The sequence below is a fragment of the Labeo rohita genome, chromosome 24 (assembly GCF_022985175.1).
Source record: "Labeo rohita strain BAU-BD-2019 chromosome 24, IGBB_LRoh.1.0, whole genome shotgun sequence".
Taxonomy (NCBI): Eukaryota; Metazoa; Chordata; class Actinopteri; order Cypriniformes; family Cyprinidae; genus Labeo; species Labeo rohita.
Genome location: NC_066892.1, coordinates 28034712 through 28059804, shown reverse-complemented (window position 1 = coordinate 28059804; position 25093 = coordinate 28034712). Strand labels below are relative to the sequence as shown.

The 25093-nt window shown below is 35.7% G+C and overlaps 1 protein-coding gene across 2 annotated transcripts in view; it reads right to left on the bottom strand.

Annotated features, from left to right (window-relative positions):
• Nucleotides 1-25093, bottom strand: part of pard3aa (par-3 family cell polarity regulator alpha, a) — a 588383-nt gene that overhangs the window by 262524 nt on the left and 300766 nt on the right. For both annotated transcript variants that reach the window (XM_051097809.1, XM_051097810.1), the window contains exon 11: nt 23261-23389. In XM_051097809.1, coding sequence (XP_050953766.1) covers nt 23261-23389 — 129 coding nt within the window. The remainder of the gene's footprint in view (nt 1-23260; nt 23390-25093) is intronic.

Sequence of the window (25093 nt, the reverse complement as noted above, 5' to 3'; positions counted from 1 at the left end):
AAGCGTCTAAAGGAAACTTTTTTAAGGAAACAAGGATACTTGTTTGAAAACAATCATTTTGCAGATCCATTTTTTGACATAAGTGGTGTATAAAATTTTATATATATATATAAAATTTATATATTAAGTTTAACGAGAGCTGTCTGTCAAGTTAGGAGTGCTATACTAAACATGTTAGGTGGTTTATTTTGATAGGTTAACTGTTTTTGTGGTGTTAAGGAAAAACACCTCAGCAGCGTGTTCTTGGCATAAGAGAAAGACACAGTCATTTCTGCCTGCTGTAATAAATGGCTATTTTTCTGCACTGAACAAGTGAATTTCGCTGAGATATTTTCTGAGATATATATATATATATATATATTTTTTTTTGTTCGTTTTGTTTTGTTTTGTCACTTTATAAAGGATGCTCACATCTTTTTAACAATTCATTCAGAATATTTACTTACAGGGGAAGCATTAATGAATTTTAAACTACAGATATTCATTATAAACTCATTCAAGATGAACAAAATTAATGTGTGACCCTGGACCAAAATACCAGTCATAAGGGTACATTTTCTGAAACTGACAATTATACATCATCTGAAAGCCAAATAAATAATCTTTATTAGGAAATTACAATACTTGGCTGAGATACAACTATTTGAAAATCTGGAACCTGAGGGTGCAAAAAATTTAAATATTGAGAAAATCACCTTTACAGTTGTCCAAATGAAGTTCATAGCAATGCATATTACTAATCAAAAATTAGGTTTTGATATATTTATGGTAGAAAATTTACAAAATATCCTTGTGGAACATGATCTTTACTTAATATCCTAACGATTTTAGGCATAAAAGAAAAATCGATCATTTTGACTCATACAATGTATTGTTGGCTATTTGTACAAATATACCCGTGCTACTTAAGACTGGTTTTGTGGTTCAGGGTCACATATAATAATATAAACGCAATGGACGAACATCATAGTCCTAACAGTTGAATTCTAGAGTCCTTTGAGAGGCGGGAGAGACTGACACAGCGGGATCACATGACTCATTAAACGGGATGTTTACAACGGTCGCTATGGAGATCTACGTTAGCACCCGTTGAGTGGCCGCAGTCCTGTTGTTCACAAGGACAATCGAATCACACTGCAGAATCAAACCCATGATACAGTATACAGCACTCTGATATTTCCATACAACTAAATATGATATCTGGACACTGGTCAGGCAGAGCTAGATTAAAGCTAGTAGATCATCTTGGTCACAGCTGACCACTTCAGAACAGCAAAAATCCAGCCACCATCCAAAAGTAGTTTTTTTTCAAGCAGAAAGGTCATTAAAAGGGATTCATTCTCTCTCTATAGCACTTTTATATAAAGCAAAGGTAATGTGTTTTAAGAAAGGTTCAGCACACACACACAGCTGAAGAATGCCAGGTGCTTGGCTTTAGTCCAGCTGCCGAGAGCAAAGAGGCTGGAGACGAGTTATAGAGATTCAGCCAAGCATTCAGGTGAGGCCCCTATCTCTCCTTCCTTTCATAATACACCTCACACACACACACACCCCATCATCCCGTGGCTGAGCGGTTGCCATGGCAACCCAGGTGGCTCTCAGCAGACAATAGCAGCTCTCAGGTTAAGAAGCAACACCCAGGTGAAGGCGGCAGGAAGAACGCACGCGGCGGCCTCGTCGGCGGGCGCTAACGCGGCGTTCACGCGTGTGATTTTCACCCAGTCGTTTAGTTCCCGTCACGCCGTCAACAAGTACGCAAAAGGACCGCAGCCTTTCAGACTGACACAATGAAGTGGCTCTCGTCGGCTCGCTCTCGTACCCCTAGAGAGGGCCGGCGGCCCGAACTGATATGCATTATGGATAGAAACATGAAGAAACATCTTTCTGTGTTTTACTCCAATTCTCGCCTTTGACGGATAACACAGTTTTTGCCGGCTGTTCCGTGGCAACCGAGAAATAACATGTCAGGCAGTTGAAGGAGTTTCCAGAGCTGTCAGTGAAGACACGGAGACTCATCAATTACAGCCTTATTTTGCTGGGCGAGTTATTTAGAGGAGCTCAGATATATGATAATCAGAGACTGTACTACTGCTTGGTGAAATGACAACAATGTGTGACTCTAAGAACATGCAGTGATAAATCAAAACGACGAGTAAAAGTTCCAGATTTTATATCAATCAGTTAATCAATCAATCGAGTCAAACTGACATAGAACATCTGAAAATTATATAATCTATAAGCCTTGTCTTAATTAATACACCAATACAACCGAACTAATAATTTAGTCGTTTCAGACTATTTTAAAACACATTTGAACATTTTCTTAAGAAATGTGAGCGCTGCTTATCTGTCCAAAATTTGCCGTCACAAAGAAACAGTGTAATTGCATTAATATGTGAAATTATTAAATAATCAAACAAAGCTAAACAAAACAATGCAAAACAAAATTAAACAAAACTTAAAAAAGCAAAAAAGCTAAGCAAAGCAAAAATAAACTAAAAGTAAAAAAAACCTAAAAAAAAAACAAAAAAAAAAAAAAAAAAAAAAAAAAAAGCAAAACTAAACTATAAAAATGCTAAGCAAAGCAAAACTGAACTAAAAAAGCAAAACTAAACTAAAACAAAGGCAAAAAAACTAATCAAAACTAAACTAAAAAAAGCAAAGCACAAATAATTTAAAATAAGTGAAAAACAAAACTAAAATAAAAAACAAACAAAGCAAAGCAAAACAACAACAAAAAAACTAAAAAAGCAAAAACAAAGCAAAAAAACAGAACAAAACAAAACAAAACTAAATTAAACTAAAAAAAAAAAAAAAAAAGCAAAAACAAAGCAAAAAAACTGGAATAAAACAAAAAAAAAGATAAAATAAAATAAAAAAAAATAAAGCAAAACAAAAAGCAAAAAAAACTGAACAAAGCTAAACTAAACTAAATTAAACTAAAAAAATGCTAAGCAAAGCAAATTTGAACTAAAAAAAAAACAAAGCAAAACAACAACAAAAACAAAGCTAAACTAAAAAAAAATCAAAAAGCATACTAAAGCAAAACTAAACTAAACTAAAAAAACAAAGCAAATTAAAGCAAAAAAAACAAAAACAAAGCAAAGCAACAAAAAGTAAAATAAAAACAAAACAAAGCAAAAAAACTAACAAAGCAAAAAAATTAACAGAACAAAGCAAAACTAAACTAAATCAAACAAAAAAATGCTAAGCAAAGCAAATCTTAACTAAAAAACAAAGTAAAGCGAAGCAAAACTAAACTAAAACAAAAAACAAAGCTAAACTAAAAAAGCAAAAACGTAAAGCAAAACTAAACTAAACTAAAAAAAAACAAAAAAAACAAAGCAAAGCACCCAAAAAATGAAAATAAAAACAAATCAAAGCAAAACAAAACATGAATGAACAAACAAAAGAACATGAGAAAGAATGAACAAAGACTAATCAACTCAAGATCTATAAAACTAACAAAAAATATAAAAAGAAACAAAACATAAAAAGGAAACAATTAAAGGACAAATGATCGAATGAACACATGAATCTGTTTATAAAAATGAATAAACAATTCCTCAACGAGTTATATATCATTCATGACTGAAGCATAAATTTGCAAGGAAAACGTAATTAACTTAATTTAACCTGGCATGTTTTCTCCCTTAAGTTGGCTCATTTCAGCATAAGTGAAAACCCCAATAACCTGGATCTGCATCAGAATAACTGGTCAGAAATCTCCAGGATGAGGTCATCTCGGCCTGACCGAATTCTTGCCATTCAGTTGTGGTGAGAAAATAATCCGACCCAATGAACCAACAAACCAAGCTGTATCACAATTCAAAACAAGAAATGCATTATGCAAAAAGCTAAAAAGCAGCACTGTCTGTAGGTGAGCAGTTCATATATAGTTCATACTTATCACATACAGTCACTCTCACCAATTGAGGACAGTTTTACTTACACTATAGTCATAATAAAGTTTTATACCATGCAACAGTTTGTTTAAAAGCCTGAAATTGCGTTACAAACAGCTGGTTCATTTTCACGAGCCTTCACAACACTGTACATTTCTTTCACGCACCGACAGAGGAAAAACGCACGACTTTATAAAGGCGCATCCAGCTCAACCTGGCCCATTGTGCTCGGGAGTAATTAATTCATTCATAAGCAGACTGGATGGTGTGCATTCATTACATGCTTTTGTTTCCAGAGTGAGCTTGAATTATACTGTCAGTGAACACACAATGAAGAGAAGAGCCCACGAGAGATAAGACAACGTCTCAACACACACACAGAGAAGAGCAGACGTCTGGCATTCACTCGCACTACTCCACTGGGATTTATACAGAATATACAGAAAAAAAGAAAGATGAAAAGATAAATATTACTCTCTAGCTTCAAAACTGCTGCCGAGGTTTGAAACAATTAGCACGGCTGAAACTTTCTCGCCCGAACGGGGCAACGGCGTAAAGCTCACTGGAAATGAATTTAAGAGGCTAAAAGAAATCAGTCAAGTATGTAATTGCAAAAAAGGCTTGTGCATGATAAGTACGGAAACATGAAATTTCTCACCACTGTTTCTTTGGCCCGCCACCTTCTGATAAAGACTGCATATTAAACACCTCCGACTAATGCACATTCAAGACTTTCAGGTACAATTAGACCCGAAGACCCGAGAAAGAGAGAGAAGGGGATTAGATGAGACGTTCAAAGCTTCGAGCGAAAGAACTGTCACAGCTCAGCACCTAAAGCGAAGGTGACACCAAGAGCTGGAGAAGACGAGTCAAACACCTCATTTATACATATTTTTACAAGAAAACGAAATCCCAAAGGAAGGTCAAAAGAAGAAAATGGTAGCAACATTGTAGTGCTGCAGTGCAATGGTTAAACAGTTCATCATTATTATTTTTCACTATTATTTTTACACTTCATCAGAATTATTGCACTTTCACATAAGCACAATTCAAAGGAACATCAACTTGCACGGTTTTCTTGCAGCAACGGCATGAAAGATAACCAGCTGTCTGTATTACACTTTTTTTGAACAAAATTTTGCATTAAGGTATAAATAAATTATAAACTTAACATTATGATATGCTGTAAAGCTGATTTCATGTATATTATGAAAAATGCTATAAAAATAGCCCGCATTTGACATGACTTGACTTTTATAGATGTCTGTTAGTTAAATTTATAGCTTACATTTTTAAAAATCATGCAAAGTATCATGCAAAATGCTGAAAATGAAAATCAAAGTCAGTGAAAGAAGAATTAAAAGTACCAAAATTAAAAAATAAATAAGAATAACTGAAATTACCAATTACTAAATAAATAAATAAATTAGAGCTGTCAAATGATTAATCGCATACAAAATAAAAGTTTGAGTTTGCCTATTATATGTGTGTGTGTTGTGTGTAATTATGTATATATAAATACAAACACATTCATGTATATATTTAAGAAATGTTTACAACTATATGTATTTATTATCATTTTTATATAATTTATATCATATATAAATAAAAATATGTTGTACATAAATAACATATTTCTTTTAAATATATACTTTAATTTGTGTGTATTTATATATACATAATAATTACACACAGTACACACACATATATTAGGCAAACTCAAACTTTTATTTTGTATGTGATTAATCACGAATAATTGTTTGACAGCCCTAAAATAAACAAATAATGAATGCATGCAAGCAGATAAATAAAATACAGATTAAATAATTAAATATGAACATACTACATATAAACTTGCAAAAACAGATAAAAACAGATTTAATAAATTGCAAAAATTATGTTTTTTTTTTTGTTTTGTTTTTTCATTGTGCATCTCAATCAAACTGCAGTTAAACATCGTTAATCTCAATCAAACTGCAGTTGGGTTATTTTGATTAAAACACAATAAAAACACTGGACATGGGCTGGACATTTTTCTGGGACCTGGCAACCCTGCATATTACAGAGAAAGTGTCTGTGCATGGTTGCAAGAAACAAAAAGCAAAGCAAAGCAAAAAAAACAAAAAAAAAACAAAGAGAAGCAAAGCAAAACAAAACGTGAATGAACAAACAAAAGAACGGGAGAAAGAATGAACAAAGACTAATTAATTAAAAATCTATAAGACTAACAACAACAACAAAAAACAAAAAAAAAAGCAAACCTAAACTAAAAAAAAAACAAAAAAAAAAAAAAAAAAAACACACAATGCAAAGCAAAGCAAAAAACAAACAAACAAAAAAAACAAAAACAAAAAGCAAAGCAAAGCAATGTAAAGCAAAACAACCCTGCGTATAACAGAGAAAGTCTCTGTGCAGAGTTGCCAGGTTAGGAAGATTAAGTAAACCACTGAACAAAAACTGTACTGACCAAGGACCACAAAACCAGTCATAAGGATGCGTTTTATACGTTTTTTTAAATAAATAAGCTTTTCATTGATGTATGGTTTTTTAGGATAGGACAATATTTGGCTGAGATACAACTATTTGAAAATCTGAAATCCGAGGGTGGAAAATAATCAAAATATTTAGAAAAAAATTGTCCAAATGAAGTTCTTAGCAATGCATAGTACTAATCAAAAAATACGTTTTGATATATTTGCGGTAGGAAATTTACAAAATATCTTCATGGCACATGACTTTTACTTAATATCCTAAAGATTTTGGGCATAAAAGAAAATATTACTCTTGAGCATCTGACTTATCTTTTAAGATAAGTCAGTGCAAACATCTCAGACTTGCATTTTAGTCTGGAACCAAGCTTAAGCCTGTGAAACTGGGGGATAAACTCTTAAAATCTGGCAACCACAATCAAGATAGCTTTTAGAAGTTTGTTACCAATGCAAGATGCCACATTGTTTTCAGGAAAAATAACCAGCAGGCAAATACGGTAGACAATTATGCTTAATAAATCAAGACTGTAACAACGCTTAAAATATGATGAGTCACACAGCCTTACAACATTGCCTTCGGCGTGCTTATCTTATTTTGATTATACGCAATAAGCTGACAATATGCCTAGAGAGGATGTTATGTTTTATTACAAGCCAATATTTAATCATTATCAGCATTTTGTTGTACACATAAACACGTATCTGCTACAAGGACGACATCGTGGTTGAGACCTAACTGTGCTTGACTACACCACATGCTCTCAGCCTGTCCCAAAACTGCTCTAAACTAGCTTGTTTATCAGCGCTGTACAGCGGCAGAACAGCGGCCGCTCCGTATGAACGGCTAGGCTAATTGCTGTCACAGCTGAGAGAAAGAAGTGCTAAACACAAACAGGTGGCAGCTCAAAACTGTTTTGTGAAATGAAAAGAAAAAAATGCTAGCAGAATGCTATTGTCTTCCAATGCACTTTGCGACATTAGCTTTAATTATGGAAGTGCTTGGCTTTCCCAATCCGCAGCCGTGCAAACTGGCACAGTTTAAAAACAGCCCATAAAAGTGCTTGTAAAGGGAACGGCTGCTCATCCGCAAACTGTGGGGAAAAAAAGAGGGAGAAAGAAAGCGGGAAAAAACAAGGGAACGATTTCAGGGGAGTAAAAAGGGTTCGAACAAGCAGTTGAACTTAAGCGTGCCAGTCTGGCTAATGGAGACGGGTGAGGTAATTTTCACAGTGGGGATGCCAGGCGTAGTGCTTAAAAAGAGAGAGTGACTCGCCATGTTTGACTATCCTAAAAAACAAAAAAAACAGAGGCTCTGGATGAAGAGGAGATCGGGATGAGCGGTTAATGGATGGCGCATTTGCAGCTTTGGAGGTTTGCTGACCTGCTGTGTCAAAACCCACATTTATGCAGAAACCTTTAAGACACATGAATCCACTTTGAATTCTGATTGTAGTTTCAGACTTTAAAATATGACTGATTTTCTGTTCATTCACTATAGTGATGCAGTTAGACTGATGCTGAACTGTTTATTTAAAGAAAGAAAGAAAGAAAGAAAGAAAGAAAGAAAGCAAGAAGGCAAGAAAGAAAGAAAGAAAAGAAAGAAAAGAAAGAAAGATAAATTGACAGAAAATGTAACAAATGAACAAACTTAAGAAAGAAAGAAAGAAAGAAAGAAAAGAGAAAAAATATAGAAAATTGAACAAATGAACAAAAGGAAGACAAAATGATAGGAAATTGAACAAAGAAAAACTTAAAAATGAATGAAAGAAAGAAAGACATTTATAGAAAATTGAACAAATGAACAAACTTTAAAATTAATGAAAGAGAAAGAAAGAAAGAAAGAAAGAAAAAGAAAGAAAGAAAGAAAGAAAGAAAGAAAGAAAGAAAGAAAAAGAAAAAAGACAGACATTTCTAGAAACTGAAATGAACAAACGTAAAGAAAAAGTTTAGAAAATTGAACAAATATACAAACTTTAATGAAAGAAAGAAAGAAAGAAAGAAAGAAAGAAAGAAAGAAAGAAAGAAAGAAAGAAAAAGAAAGAAAGAAAGAAAAAAAATATATAGAACTGAAAAACTGAACAAATGAACAAAAAATTAATGAAGGAAAGAAAGAAAGACAAACAGACAGACATTTCTAGAAACTGAAATGAACAAACTTAAAGAAAGAAAGATTAGAAAATTGAACAAATAAACTTAAAAATGAATGAAAGAAAAAAGAAAGAAAGAAAGGTAAATTCACTGAACAAATGAACAAACTTGCAAAAGTAAGAAAGAAAGAAAAAGAAAAAGGAAGTTTAGAAAATTGAACAAATGAACAAACTTACGAAAGACAAAATGATAGAAAATTGAACAAAGAAACAAACTTAAAAATGAATAAATAAAAGAAAGACATTTATAGAAAATTGAACAAATTAACAAACTTCAAAATTAATGAAAGAAAGAAAGAAAGAAAGAAAGAAAGAAAGAAAGAAAGAAAGAAAGAAAGAAAAATTCATTTCTAGATACTGAATTGAACAAACTTAAAGAAAGTTAGTTTAGAAAATTGAACAAATGAACAAACTTAATTAATGAAAGAAAAAAAGTTTATAGAAAACTGAACAAATCAACAAACTTACGAAAGAAAGACAAAATGATAGAAAATTCAACTAATTAAACTTAAAGAAAGAAAGAAAGAAAGAAAGAAAAAAAGAAATTTAAATATAAATTATGCTGTAAAACCTGAAAAAAAAAAAAAAAAAAAAAAACAGAATAATGGTGCAAATTTATAAAATAATCTGTCACTTTTGTGTCAAAGTCTTACCTAAATCGTTCTGAATAAATTCAGATATTATACAAAACTTGTTCAGAACTTTTAAAGACTTCAAAAGTTCTTCTTTTCTCAACGAATAATAACAGTGACTGAATTAAGGGTCTTACAGTGGTACATTTTTCTCGGCAGGTGAGAGAGAGCCAAGGTCCTAGTGAACGTGATAATTCATTCGCTGTTATAAAAAAAAAAACCCAGAAAGACTGCCAAGTTACAAATAGATCCTGATAGCTATCTTGGCTCAGAATCGGCCCCGTTCCCATGGTACTGAGCCCATTCTGCCGTCACGACATCTCAGATGAAACACTCTGCCTAACAGCTGCCAGCAAGGACAACGACAGGACCGCAGGTCTCGCGTCCACACCTCGCGAGCAGAAGCTGTGGAGAATTAACTCAACTGCGACTACGACAAAGCCTTAAAGGCACAACTTTGACAAAAAGATAATTATATCAGAGACCAAACGCAAAGAGGAAACTTTAACTGAATGTTTGCTTAATGACTCACTAGGGATCTGGCTGTGGCGTGGAGATGGACGGGATGCGGTCAGGGTTATGACAGATGAAACCAGCGTGCTGTAATTTGGGACAAAACCACAGAGACACACCCATTAAATAAGAAAGGGGCTAATTATCTTAATCAAGCGGGATGCCCTCCTGCCCAAGCTCACTTCCTCCGCTGCCCGTTGCTATGGAAACATGGTTGGTAACACAACAGATCTGGACATCACATGACACGCCGAACTCACACAAGAGTGTCATTTGTGCTTCGGGGGCGGCTCATCAGCAATCAGGACAGAGCAACACCTGTCTGCAATCAACACATCCATCTACGAAACAGTCCATCACAGCTCGGGCAATTATTACAAACCTACACACAACTGTGGATGTAACACACACTGCAATACGTCCAAAAATACGAATTTGCCTTAACATGCATTTGAGGTTGTTTCACAGGAACAAATTTGGAGAAATGTTGCATTGCATCACTTGCAGTGAATGGGTGCCGTCAGAATGAGAGTCCAAACAGCTGATAAAAACATCACAATGATCCACAAATAATCCACACCACTCCAGTCCATCAGTTAACATCTTGAGAAGACAAAAACTGCATGTTTCTAAGAAACAAATCCAGCATTAAGGCTCTTTTAATGTTAAACCATCAGTTTATGAGTCCATAACTCATAATAACACTTCCTCCAGTGAAAAAGTCCATTTCCTGTTGTTTCTCGCATTAAAATTCAGCCCTATATTTGTTTAGATCTAGAAAGAAAGAAAGAATGAAAGAAAAAGAAAGATTATAGAAAATTAACAAATGAATACATTTACAAAAAAGAAAGAAAAAAGAAAGAAAAGAGAGAAAGAAAGAAAGACATTTATAGAAACTTGAACAAATGAACAAACTTAAAAAGAAGGAAAGAAAGAAAGAAAAAAGAAAGAAAGAAAGAAAGAAAAAAGACTTATAGAAAGAAAGAAAAAAAGAAAAAGAAAGAAAGAAAAAAGAAAAAGAAAAAAAAAAAAAGACTTAAAGAAAGAAAGACTTACAGAAACTTGAACAAATGAACAAACTTAAAAAAGAAGGAAAGAAAGACAGAAAAAAGAAGGAAAGAAAGAAAAAAAGAAAAAGAAAAAAGAAAAAAAAGAAAAAGAAAGAAAGAAAGAAAGAAAGACTTATAGAAACTTGAACAAATGAACAAACTTAAAAAAGAAGGAAAGAAAGAAAGAAAAAAGAAAGAAAGAAAGAAAGAAAAAAAAAGAAAGAAAGAAAGAAAAAAAAAAAAAGAAAGAAAGAAAGAAAGACTTATAGAAACTTCAACAAATGAACAAACTTAAAAAAGAAGAAAAAGGAAAAAAAAAGAAAAAAGAAGAAAGAAAGAAAGAAAAAAAGAAAAAAAAAAGAAAGAAAGAAAGAAAAAGAAAGACTTATAGAAACTTGAACAAATGAACAAACTTAAAAAAGAAGGAAAGAAAGAAAGAAAAAGGAAAAAGAAAGAAAGAAAGACAGACATTTATAGAAACTTGAACAAATGAACAAACTTAAAAAAGAAAGAAAGAAAGAAAGAAAGAAAGAAAAAAGAAAGAAAGAAAGAAAGAAAGAAAAAACAAACTTAAAAAGAAGGAAAAAAGAAAGAAAGAAAGAAAGAAAAAAGAAAAGAAAGAAAGAAAAAAGAAAAAGAAAGAAAAAGACTTGAAAACTAGAAACTTGAACAAATGAACAAACTTAAAAAAGAAGGAAAAAAAAAGAAAGAAAGAAAGAAAGAAAGAAAGAAAGACATTTATAGAAACTTGAACAAATGAACAAACTTAAAAAGGAAAGAAAGAAAGAAAAAAGAAAGAAAGAAAGAAAGAAAGAAAGAAAGAAAGAAAGAAAGAAAGAAAGAAAGAAAGACATTTATAGAAACTTGAACAAACTTAAAAAAGAAAGAAAGAAAGAAAGAAAGAAAGAAAGAAAGAAAGAAAGAAAGAAAGAAAAAGACATTTACAGAAAATTTATAGGCCCTATATTTGTTTAGATCTGTTTTGGCTTGCAAACATTACTTGATCTGTGCAGATTTCTCTCCTCATTCAGACCAGACCACTTTTTCACTGGAGGAAGCAATATTATGAATTTTTGACTCGTTTTAGTATAAAACGTCTTAATGATCAATTTGTTTCTTATAAACACACAGTTTTTGTCTTCTCAAGATGTTTATCAGCTGTTTGGACTCTCATTCACTGCAGAGGATCCACTGGTGAGTAAGTGATGCAATGCTACATTTCTCCAAATCTAATGAAAAACAAACTCATTTACATCTTGGATTGCCTGAAGGTGAGGACATTTTCAGAAACATTTGCTTAAAACGAAAGCTTCTGCTACAAAAATACTGTAGATGGACATAAAAATGTCCTGTGTGAACAGATCCTTACACTGCAGTGTTCTGAAAACAAACGAAGCATAGAGATATACAGCAGATGTGCATTGTATGTATACTGCATGCTACCTTCCTTTCAAAAACAGTAGGCAGTATACTATTGTGAGCACATCCATGCTGTCTGTGCTTTAAGGCTACCTGTGAATGATTGCTACAGCTCTCGGGCAATCAGAGGCACTCGTTGAGCACGAACAAACATACTTCCTACTTCCCAGAGCTCTACAAAAGAGCTCTCTCAACCATTCCCATCAAAACACCCAGCAATCTCTAATTTAACAACTCTGGTCCCTAGTCCCTAGAGTTCAGGTAGCATGCTGATTTGATTTCTTCCCCCTTTGAGTTACTAAAGTTTCCCACATCCAGTGAACAGATTAAAAGCAAATATGGCTTCACGGGGAAATAAATGTCGAAACATGACCCTTCTGTTGGCACTGGAAAAGACGAGTGTGCAAGTGTGAGTGTACAAACTGATTCTGAGAAACCAAGATATTATCTGCTGAGAATAATTGCGAGCATTTGGGAAAAACAAAAGTTGGATTTCTGTTGTCGTTTCCTAACAATTTAACATTGACGAAATCCTTCCAAACCGCATTTAAAAATAGATCTGTTTTTCAGTGACGTGAAAGAAATTGGAACAAAACAGGAAATGAGCAACAATAACTCAATAACTTGCATCTTTCTGAAACAAGTTCAGAAAAAAACAAGCAGATTTTTAGATGACTGGCAAAACCGGGATAATCAAGCCAACTCATCAGCCGTATTAAAATAGAACCTGTCACACATTTGTCTGGATCTGGCCTCAATAGACACCATAAATCCAACTGTCAGTAGACATCAGCGTTCAAATTAATTGCGCAATTAAGATTCTCTTAGCTTGGCAGATTCAGCCTCTAATGGATCCGTGAAAAGTCTGAACTGGTCACGAAGAGGAATTTAATGTAGTGTTTAATTACTGTTCTGTGCCGAGCTGAAACGAGGTTCCCGTACGCCCTGTCATCTGGACCGTTCGGGGAGATTTTGGATTGGATTGGCGCAGCCAAGAGCACTGACGAGTCGCAGTTATTGTATGTTTGAACAAGGCAACAGTCCTGAGCATCGACTCCAACTTAGAGAGAGCTCCAATTGACTACAGATGGGCGTATTATTTGAACATGAATACAAAAAGCTCATCGTCATTCATAGGGTTATTTTCGGGGAAGTTGAGCCAGAAAACCATGCATATGAAATAGTTTCAAGAGTACAAACAAACCAACTCAAAACTGCTCAGAGATTTCATTCTGATCTGTCAAGTTTACCATTAAAGGCTCAATTGAGACTTCTTGCCTGTCAAGACTAGGACTGTGCATTTTGGTAATTTAGGCCGCTTGCACATACATATAAACCAGCCTAAAGTATTTGGAGTCAGCCACGGATGAACCGTTTGCACCATTTTATAATGCCAATCTATGCACAATAGAGTCATAGAGAATTAAGACATTGTGTCACAAAAAGCTTTAAATGTTTCAAGAACCCTGTGTTCTGTTCCATTTCTCCCCCATTAGTCATGTTCCATCTAGTCTCATTCCCACAGACTGTTGGCTGAAGCTCTGATGCATGCAAAAGTGGAAACACTTCAGGAGTTTTGAAGTTGTCGTTGGATGGGTTAGATTATACAGGATTTCCGGGAGACGTGTGTCACGTTCTTTAACGTTCCGCCTGGAAATGTCGTGGCGCCAAACCCTCTTACGAAAGCTGTCGTGTTTACAACTGTGACAATGAGCGCTTATCACGATCAACTACAGCTGGACTTTCAAAAGTACTTGAAAAACGTAACGTTTGCAGCATAGAATCTTTAAAATATGTCCGAAAGTTTTACACACCAGTCTGTTATAATGGTGACATTTCCATGCCCCTAAACATGATGCAACACAAAACGAAAGGTGATTGGTTGCTTTACCTGTCAGTCATATGGCCTCTTGGGCAGACCTTGGCCATTCAAAGCAGCCAAAGTTCCCAGACCTTCTGCCGTCAGTCTGAAGGTCTGGTTACATGAGACTATGTTCCATCTAGCAGGGATGTGCAAAACTACATATTTTCAAAATCAACTAGTTGGTTGTTTGCCTAAACACAGTCCACTTCACTAGTCAACTAGTTGATTGTTGGACTAATAGTCTATTAGTTAGCACATCCCCACAGTCTAGCTGCTTTTGAAAGCAAGAATATGAGTGTTAAGTCACTATGTATAGTGTCCATTCTGGAAGGGTGAACAAAAAACAAAACAAAAGCAAGGCAAAGCAAAAGCAAAAGCAAAAGCAAAAGCAAAGCAAAAGCAAAAGCAAAAGCAAAAGTAAAAGTAAAAGCAAAAGCAAAAAAGCAAAAGCAGAAGCAAAGCCCAAAAAGCAAAAAGAAACAATAAAACAAAACAACCAAACCAAACAAAAGCAAAACAAAGAAAAAGAACAAAAGCAAAGCTAAGAAAAACAAAACAAAGGGGAAAAAACAAAAGCAATGCAAAAGCCCAAAATCAAAAAGCAAAATTCCAAAAGGTAAAAGCAAAGTTAAACAAAACAAAACAAGCAAAACAATAAAAAAGAAATCAAAAGCAAAGCGAAAGCCCAAAAACAAAAAGCAAAAGCTTAAAAAAAGCAAAAGCCAAAGCAAAGCAAAACAAGCAATCCAAAAACACAACAAAACAACAAAACAAACCAAGAAAAACAAAGAAAAAGAACAAAAGCAAAGCTAAGAAAAACAAAACAAACGCAAAACAAAGAAAAAGCACAAAAGCAAAGCAAAAGGCCAAAAAGCAAAAGGCCAAAAAACAAGTCAAAGCCAAAACAAAAGCAAAAGCAAAAGCAAAGCCCCAAAAGCAGAAATCAAAAGCAAAACAAAGCAAAAGAACAAATCAACGCGAAAGCAAAAGCCCAAAAAGCAAAAGCAAAGCAAAACAAAACAAAAACAAACAAAAGCACAGCAAAACAATCCCATGTGTCCATCCCCACTCAAGACACCTTGTTGCTACCAGTTACTTGACTCCACATGCCAGTGTCAATCAACACAGTTTCACCTTCAGCCAAAGCTTTGAAAGGTAATTCCTATTTACTCTCGTTCCTTTGTTTCCTTCTGCCTGGTGTGGCTGAAGACTTCACAATGAGTTAGTTATTTTGTGGAGGGAAGGAGGTGATGTACAATCTCCTCTTATCACTCTGTCTTAGCAGCGGTCGCAAACACGCGTAACTTCTGAGCGTTCTCAGCGGTGCACCCTGGGAGATCAAAAGGAGCGATAAATTGCGGCCAGTGCAGCCGGCAGAAGAACTCGGTGGGCTTTTTGTTTACACGACGGAATTGCCTGTGTGTGTGTTGTGTTGTTTTAATGCTCTCACGCCGCCACTGGCCACATTAGTGTGCCGGATAATTGCGTTTTCTGACATGAATAATTCAGCAGCAGGGTGTTTGTGAGGCCTCGGAGTGTGTTCGTGAGTGTGTGTCTCACCGAAGTGGCAAGGTAAGATTTCATCAAGTGCAGGATGTCTGTCAAAACACGTTTGCTCCCTTGCCGCTGTTGTCAGTTCTCTTTTTTCCCCGTCTTTTCTCCACAGTGGAGTTTTTGATGGCTCCCTGAGATGCCTATCACATCTCTCATTCTTTCCCTCTCTCTCTCCATCTTCTGGCCTATCCATCTCCCGCCGAGTCGCGCTCCCTCCCTCTCCTCCCAGATCCTCCCACTTTCATCATTTCTCCTATTCCTCACCCTCCGCGTCAACCAGCGCGATTATCCAGCGCTCCTCTGACATCCTTTTTTTTCAGCTCCGAAACACAAATGATTGGTTTATATTCAAGGCTCTATTCCAATTTCCGAAATAAACAAACCTGATGCAAATGTTAAGATGGCAAGGTGCTCCACAGTCTCAGACGTCACTGCCGTAGAGCGCCAACAGACTGTTCGGGGCCAATTTTATGCATGTGGCACTCATAATGGAGCTCTTGCAAAATCCAATCTGATTAGCTTTACAAAAATCCTGAGCGTTTATGTATACAGGATTTTATTGAACTGAAATAAACAAAGCCCTATTTACACGTTTGCAGACTTCTTCAGTGGCCCACTTCCAGTGATGAACTTGTTGCTAGATTTGCCGGCATATTCTCACTCCCAGCTCGTCACATATTGACATTTTTTACATCACCTTTTAATGCACTGGGTATCCCTTAAGCGCCATTTTTTCAATGTGCAGGTTAATCCGTTATTTCAGTTGTTTGCCTTGTGCGTCAAATTCACACTAAATTTGTAAAAGCGAGCGACTAACCACTTCTCATCACAACATAAAAGTACAGTCACAGGTATTTATTGCAAAAACTGACCAGAGAACAGTATAAGGGTCATTCTATAATTGTGGGTACATCTCATGTCCAGGAAGTATATTTTTAATATATTTTCATTAATATAAAGCCCCAATGCTTAATTTTCTAGTACACAATTATATTTTTCCCAATCACAGTACTATATGTTGAAAAAGCCATATCTTTTGTTTAAAAATGATGTTCATATCACATACAACCCTGGTATTCAGCTGCCCGATTTCGTAAAGTTGCTCATTCTACTCTGCATTTAAGCATGAAAATGACCTCAAATATAAATTTATTTCATTTTGCTTTCAGTTAGATTAGGTTATCAAGACATTTGGGTGTGCGCTTCAAAAATAATGTGTTTATTGTGATATAACTCTTATGACCTCCTCCTCAGAAAGGAATGGTTTGTCCCATTCTCACATAATTTGCACAGTATGATGACATTTCCTCTAGAAGCAGATGGATGAAACACTAGAAGTTCTGTTCTCTCTCTTTCCCCTAATAGCAAACCTGTGTCAAGAGTGGATCAATTGACTGTCAACAGTGTTGCACAAGTATTATTGCTGCAAATTTTAACAAGACAATTGAACTAAAACTTATGTTTTGTTTATTAAACTGTATTTCTAAACACACCATATGCTCAGTAGTTCTAGGCTTCCATGTTGAGTATAGGCCCAAAACACTAAAAATGTCAACTGTGTTACCCAGTAAAGGTAACATGGTGGACAGTAGCAAACATAGATGCTATTTTATGCACATATTCCTACAGATCACCTTTATATAACACTTAATACAATACAGCTTGTTTCAAAGCAGCTATGTAAGGTCATGTTTGGGTTTTTGGGAAACAGGAAAACTGTTTTCTTCACATTGTCAAATTCTAAATGTTCCCCTAATTACAGAATAACCTATAAGCATTACAATCAATGAATTTTACAATCAAAGCTGATATAACACTTCTTTAAGCCTAGGATGGTGATCATTTTTGGGTCTGTTCTTCATGCAAATTAATCATTTGTCATCAGAAGACTTGGAATGTTTAAAAAATTAACTAAAGGGGTAGCAGTGCATTACAAAGTGAAAAGTGTCCTAGTCACGTAGCCAGGCCTTCAGACTGAAAACAAGGTCTGGGAACCTTGGCCTCTTTGAATGGCCAAGCACCGCCCAAGAGGTCATATGACTGACAGGTAAAACAACCAATCATGCTTTGTTTTGTGACGCGTCATGTTTAGGGTTGTGGAAATGTCACCACAATAACATACTCTACAATAACAAACTCTTGGACATATTTTATGCCACGAACTTTACATATTCCACAAACCTTTGAAAATCCAGCATTTGTTTGATCCTGACAAACACAGCGGCTTTCTTCTTTCATGAGGGGGTTTGGCATCACGGCATTTTTGAACACTTCGAAACTCTTGAAACATTTCCGATTTTGTGTGCCATATCCGCCAGATGTTTAGGCAATGGTCTGTGGGCGTGAAATCTGAGGGTGAGACTAAAAGTGTCCACATGTGACGAGTGGGAAACAGAACTTGTTGGATTTGCTGTAGTTCTGAGGTACTGAAAAAGAGAAATGGAGAAAAAACATTTTTGGAAGAAACCAGGCTCAGATGGGTGACCAATCCTCTTTTGGCCTAAGCAAATGCCAGAGGAGAATTGGTCGCCTCTTCTGGTTCTCCATTTAAGCCAGAGGTAAAGAGAACTGGTCCCCTGTTAGGCCAGAGGACAACTGGTCTCACATCTGAGCCTGGCTTCTCCCAAGGCTTTTCTCTCCACTTCTGCCACCTGATGGAGTTTGGGTTCCTTGCCACTGTCGTCCTTTGGCTTGCTTAGTCAGGGTCTGAATAGTCTTAGCCTACGGACCGTTTACTAAACATCTGATGCATACAGTGCACAAAACTGGAAACACTTCAGGAGTTTCAAGTTCGTCATTTGATTGTTTAAATACTACAGGATTTCCGGGAGATGTGTGTGTCACGTTCTTTAACATTCTTCCTGGAAACAAAGATGCCATAATGCCAAACCCCCTCACGAAAGAAGAAAGCTGTTGTGTTCAGAACTGTGACAGTAGCTGCATTTCCATTACCCTTCAAATTGTGCAAACTGAAATTGTGAACTTAAAGGATGCCTAATGGAAATTTAGCAAAAATTCCCATATATCACAAAACATTTTTATGCTCGCATGAGGTGTTTTTTCAGGCAATTTGAAAAAGGAATATTTTGCAAAACTGCAACTTTAATGTACTTTGACTTCCAAGAAATGTTCATACATGGCCGCTCTCAAGTATACAGGACTTTCCCTGTCATTAAGGCTTAGACTATTTACACTGCACACGTCTGTGGAGCGCTATGGCCCCAACATGGCCTTTTTGGACAATTGAGGCCAATTCTAATCAATGCTTATGTTTATACCAGCCACGCCACGCATCAATTCAGAAGCGGCTCTCTGTGCTGATACACGCATAAGCCTCCTTTGATTAAATAAGGCCAAAATCCAACAAAAATTCCATCAAAATCTGTTGGGATGACTTATCGTGAGAGGAAAAAAAAAAAGTTTTAGTCGCATGACATTGGTTAATGGAAACTAGGGATGTGCGGGTCTCTTCGACACGGTACAGCTCCAACTAGTCAACACTGAAAACAATAGTTGACTAAACAACAGAAAAAAAACATGATTTTATCATTGAAATTGCCACAATTTTACAGTTACATTTAAAACGTTTTAAATAACAAGTTAAAATTAAACGTTTGAAAAATAATACATTATTATATATATATATATGTATATATATATATATATATATATATATATAAGAAGTGTATCTGGGCAAAAACTACGTTTTTACCTTCCGCACCATCTATTCCTCTAAACGAAGACCCACTTGGGTGGTGGTGTGGGATGTCCAGGCACTTTCTAAAAACTCTATCGGCTTGCTTTTTGTTTATCTCTGCGTGCCTGCGACTTCCTGCCGAGCTCCTTTTTTCGTAGTTCACCAGACCATGTTGATAATTCACTGAACAAAAATGTATGGTCTTAAGTAAAATGGGCATTGTTGCATTGTTTTGGTTTTAAACGACATAGTCTGCATGATGTACGTTTTTAAAAGCTGTTTTAATGCTATTCCTTGATAAATGTTTCTATTGCTATTGACTTGTGTTTTAATATGCTGTCTAACGTTATATGAAGATAAATAATTCAGTCAGGCTATTGATTGATTTTAGATTGTTCTGTATTTCCCCAGTTGATTTGAATAAATAAGCTATGCAGTGGCTGACGTTGAGTGTATGCTCTTCTTTTGTTTCCTTTTTAACGATTGCCTAAATTGAAATCACATTCAATTTACCTTTTCACGTTTAAAATCGTATTCGAGGGGTGAAGGGGTCGGCCCTTTAGATCATTGCCCCAGCCAACCCCCAGCCCCCACCCACAACCTGCCCCGCCCCCCTGACGCCGGGCCTGCTAGTCGGATACAAAACTTTGTTTAAAAGACTATCAAATTAGACTATCGTTGCGCGCATCCCTAATAGAAAAATGCTGTCATTTTGCAATATATTTTTATCGACATTTATAAAATATTGCTAAACTTTTGTGCAAATCTGTAATGGAGCACTTATCAGGATCAACTAAATGCTGGGTTTTCAAAAGAATGTGAAATGCGTAAAGTTTGCGGCACAGATTCCCTAATTGGTTGCTTTACCTGTCAGTCATATGCCCTTTGGGTCGTCTTCAGCCATTCAAAGTGGCCAAGGTTCCCAGTCAGTCTGAAGGTCTGGCTATGCGAGACTTGGGTCTTTTTAGGGTTCATCAGATGAGAAGAAAAACTGATAATTGTTGAGATATGTCACACTGTTATTAGGTGGAAAAGGAAGTGTTGTAGTCTGTACAGCAGGGACTTTGGGGGGCAGTAGTGGCGTAATGGTTAAAGAGTCGGACTTGTATCCCAAAGGTCGTGGTTTCGAGTCTCGGTACTGGCCGGGATTGTAAGTGGGGGGAGTGAATGTCCAGCGCGCTCTCTACCCTCAATACCATGACTGAGGTGAGTCCCTTGAGCAAATCCCCCAACTGCATAAATGGCTGCCCACTGCTCCAGATGTGTGTTCACAGTGTGCACTTGGATGGGTTAAATGCAGAGCACAAATTCCGAGTATAGGACACCAAACTTGGTCACACGTCCTTTCCTTTTTACTTTACTTAGACTGACCCAGAATGGGTCAAAGCAAGTTTCAATCTACCTGTCAGGAGTAGCAAGCTAAGCAACAACTCAGTTGTTTAAAGATCAGTAATCTCGTGAGTATCTGACACTGACCATGACACACGGCACTTTGAGTGCCACATGACCTATAATTGCACTCAACTAACACCAGCCCCTCAGCCACAGTCCAGAACACTCCAAGGACAGCGCTTCATCGATTCCGGCACAACAGTCTCTCTGGAGTTCACCGAACATGCCCGTGGTGCAGCCTCCTTCGCTCGCTTCTCTTTCTCTTTTTCTCTAAAGGGCGAGGGCCAGCCAGGGGCATCAAAGCTCATTTTTCTGCAGCTCCCTCAGGACCAGACTTCGGCTGTGAGCAAAGGTTAAAGCTGACGCCCCTATCAATAAGTCACTGGCTCTGCCAGCCCGCATTTGACGTTCACGCTTTCGTAAAATGTCTTCAATTCCCTCGACGCCTCGGAGGCTAATCGTATGCGTGCAGATAAATGAAAATAAATAAATAAGATTCCTCAGCGTGTTAGCGTTGCTTATTTTATGCTCTATTTCATAAAAAGGCCTCTCTTGATGTCATTTTACTAATTTGAGGTTAATTACGTTGTGTCTTTGAATATCATCAAGCACAGACTAAGTACTTGGCTGTGTTGATTTATTAGACTGTAACCTGTCACTGTGGCACAGTGTGTCACTCAGTCTTTTGATTTAGAACCTCCCAGATGATGCGTTAATAGTCTGGGACTGTGATTGGCTCACATGACAATCACAAACCACCACGCTCTCTCTCCCTACAAAATAGCATCAATAACCCTCCGCTGTCCTCTCCCTCTCCACTTTATTTGCAATAACTGTCAGCAGTAGAGCGATGCGTTTGTAATCTGATTTTTATGAACATACTTGTATGGATTATTGAGATCCTTTAATGCCTGAACGGGGTGCGTTGCAAAGCCGAAGCCTCCTGAATGTTAATGTGACAATAAGAGTAATGAAGCGTCCAACAGTTTATCTCTTCCCTCGCTTTCTCTCTTCCCACCCCTGTCGTTCTGATGTCTTAAACTCCAAATTTTAAGGGGGAGTTGATGAGAAACGAGCCAGAGCGGGAGAGTTGGTGAAACCGTGTCTTCACGATGGTGTCTTTAATCAAATCTTGCCGGAGCCAGAGAAAGGAAGTCAAACCTCATCTTCACCCGCGCTCAATCACCCCAAGCATAAATAAGGACAAAATCAATCAGTCTGTGTTTGAACTCGCTTCCGGGGACGTGTTTTTCAAGCCTCAAAACATCAAAACATGCTGGCCTCCTCGATAGGTTTGGGTTTGCGCTTTAACTATGGTATTTCAAATCCTTTTAGGAGAAAAAACAGATTCCTAAACACTTATAAACACTTAAAAATGCATTTGCTCAAGCAACAGTGTCATTTTAGCTTGTTCCAACAAGTCTTTAAGGCTCTTAAAGACTTATCGTGATTCTTGTTTCACAGAAATCGTAAGTGCAATGCTGTACCGGGTGGGCTACAGAGCAAGTTTACTACATCAGAAAATCCATATATATGGAGCTGGTTATGCGATGCAAACATCAAAATGCACTAGTTTACCAACAATGTGTGATGGTAAAAATGTTTTGAGATCATAAGATAGTACTGTGCAAGGAAATGCATGAAATTAGGCCATCGTTAATTGATAATCTGCCGCTGTAATGCATTAAAAAGGATAAGTTGTTGGTGTTTGTTTCTAGTTTTCCTTTCAGCTGGAAACTGCAGTGAATTTTATTTAGGCCTGTAGGTAGATTTTTGGATTTTTTTCAAAAATAGGTAGGTAGAGGCATGTTTTTTTGCAATTACCCTGTGTTGACAGTCAAGCTGAAAGCACATAACATTGATTGAGTCTGCAATTTTGATAGTCAGGTAGACAGTGGCTAACAATTTAATTAGCTTTAATTAGCTATAATTAGCTTGGACTATCTTGCTCCTCTTCAAACTGTCTCCGCCAGACAGCAATTGACCTAAAAGAGCTACAACTGACTATAGAAGAAAACCGTCAGCTCTCACTATGGTCAGTTTATGAATGCAATGCATGCTTGTGGTGCATTAAAATATGTCTTTGGACACATTTTGCAACAAATCAAGCTTGCACAGCTAGAAGCACTCATACATCAGGGTTCAGACTTGAAAAAAACCTGCCTGTCATTACCACTGCTAAGTGCAAGGGAGGATTTTTACTGATGCTGTAAACAACAGATCATTGAGACAGCCAATGGGAACCTTCAGCACCGGCTGAATACAGACGCATCTTTATGGAATGTCGACCAAGGAAAAAAAAAATCTGCATACAAATGTCAAGGCAGCCGGGAGTTCATCTGCACTCCTGAATTATCTATTATGGAAATAATAATGACTTTAAAATGAGTTAAGGCGGGTGGCAGCTGCCTCTATAGCACACATGTGACCTAAATAGACCAGAGGCAGGGAAAGAGTTGAAGAGGCCATTTCATGGTGCTATATGAACTCTGTGTGATATCGAGAGACCATTTATGGCTATTGTTAAGCCATTTTAAGATGGTTGCACATTTAGGTGTGTGTGTGTGTGTGTGTGCGGGAGTGCGAGCGTGTGACTCACCACTTTGCGGGGCAGGAAAGTGTCCTCTTGTCTGACGATGAGAAGACCTACAGTGCCTCCCATGGGAGTTGAGCGTAAGAGAGCCACAACCTCCTCCTGAGTCTTGCCATTCAGATCCACTCCGTTAACCTGCACACCCACACGCAACAGAAAATGAAGATCTGACAGCAAAATGCCCCTTGCTTGGCTTAACAACCAATGAGTTTTCATCAATGTGTATTCTTCATACTGTAAATCGCATGCACTACATCAATTACAATAATTCCTAAAATATTAGAAAACAAGTATTTTAGTAACTTTGTTATTTGTTTTTGTCATTTGTATTAGTTGTTTAATATATTTTAGATTCAATTTATTTTGAATAATTCAGTTTTAGTTCTAAAATGTTTAGTACTTCACCTTATTTGTATTTGTTAATTCCATGGTTATTATAGTTAACTAAAACCGAAATTAAAAACCATTAAATAAATAAAGAAATAAAATTGATATAATTATTATTTTAAATAAATTAAGCTTTAAGTAAATTAAGCCTTAAATAAAATACAATAAAATAAAATAAAATAAAATAATATTTTTTATATTATCTGATTTTTTATTTTAGTTTAAGTTTTAGTAACTGTTATTAGCTTCTGTCTTTTTTATTAGTTGCTTAATATATTTTAGATTTCATTTATTTTTAATTCTGTTTTAGATCTAGAAATTTTACTACTTCAACTTATGCAATCAGTTACTTCCATGGTTATTATAGTTAACTAAAACTAAAATTAAAAACATTAAATAAAAAAAAAAATTAAATAATAAATAAATACTTGAAATAAATTAAACTTTAAAAAAAATAAAATAAAATAAAACAAATAAAATACAATTAATTTTTATATTATTAGTTTTCATTTTAGTTTAGGTTTATTTGCTTTTGTCATTTTTATTAGTAGTTTAATACATTTTAGATTTCTTCAAATTAACATGATATAAATATTTTAACATATTTGTATCAGTTACTACCAGTGTTATTACAGTTAACTAAAACTAAAATAAAACCTTTAAAAATATAAAAATACCTTTAAAGAAATATAAAAATAAAAAAAAAGATATTTGAAATAAAATAAAATAAAATAAAATAAAATACATTTTTATATGATCAGTTTTCATTTTAGTTTAGGTTTTAGTAACTTTGTTATTTGCTTTTCGTTCTTCTTTTTTTTTAAATTAGTTGTTTAACATATTTTAGATTTGTTAAACTTTTAAAAAATGAATGAATAAATAATAATAAATAATAAATTAATGAATAGTTTTAAATTAAAAAATCTAAAAAACTGCTAAAACTGTAACTGAAATTTAAAAGAAAACTGAAAATATAAAAATAAAAACTAATTCGAAATATTCATATTATTATATTAATACTACAGGTTGTAATTCTGATTTTAAGAATATATACCTAATCATTGATTAAACAGGTTTGAGCATCATGTCAAAAAGCCTGACCTGTGCAAAAGTGGCACTGCGGTCAAATCTGACATTACAAGATGCTGATGTGAGTCATTTGAAAGAGTGTTTAATAAAGCAACAAATAAACCCTGAATTATACTCTGTAATTATATCCGATCAAGCATTACAATTAATTGCAGCTGCATTATTGCGACCATGACAACAGGAAGTTCTGTCCCGATATTTCTATGGCAACGTAAAGGCACGGGGTGAAGCGAAAGCGCTCTGAAAGGCCTCGACTCCATTAAAGCGATGAATCAGGGTTTGTTAAGCCAAATGGACGACGTTCTGGCTCCACGGTAGCATCTGGCATGAGAGCCTGCAGGTGTCCTGCTCCATTTCTAAATG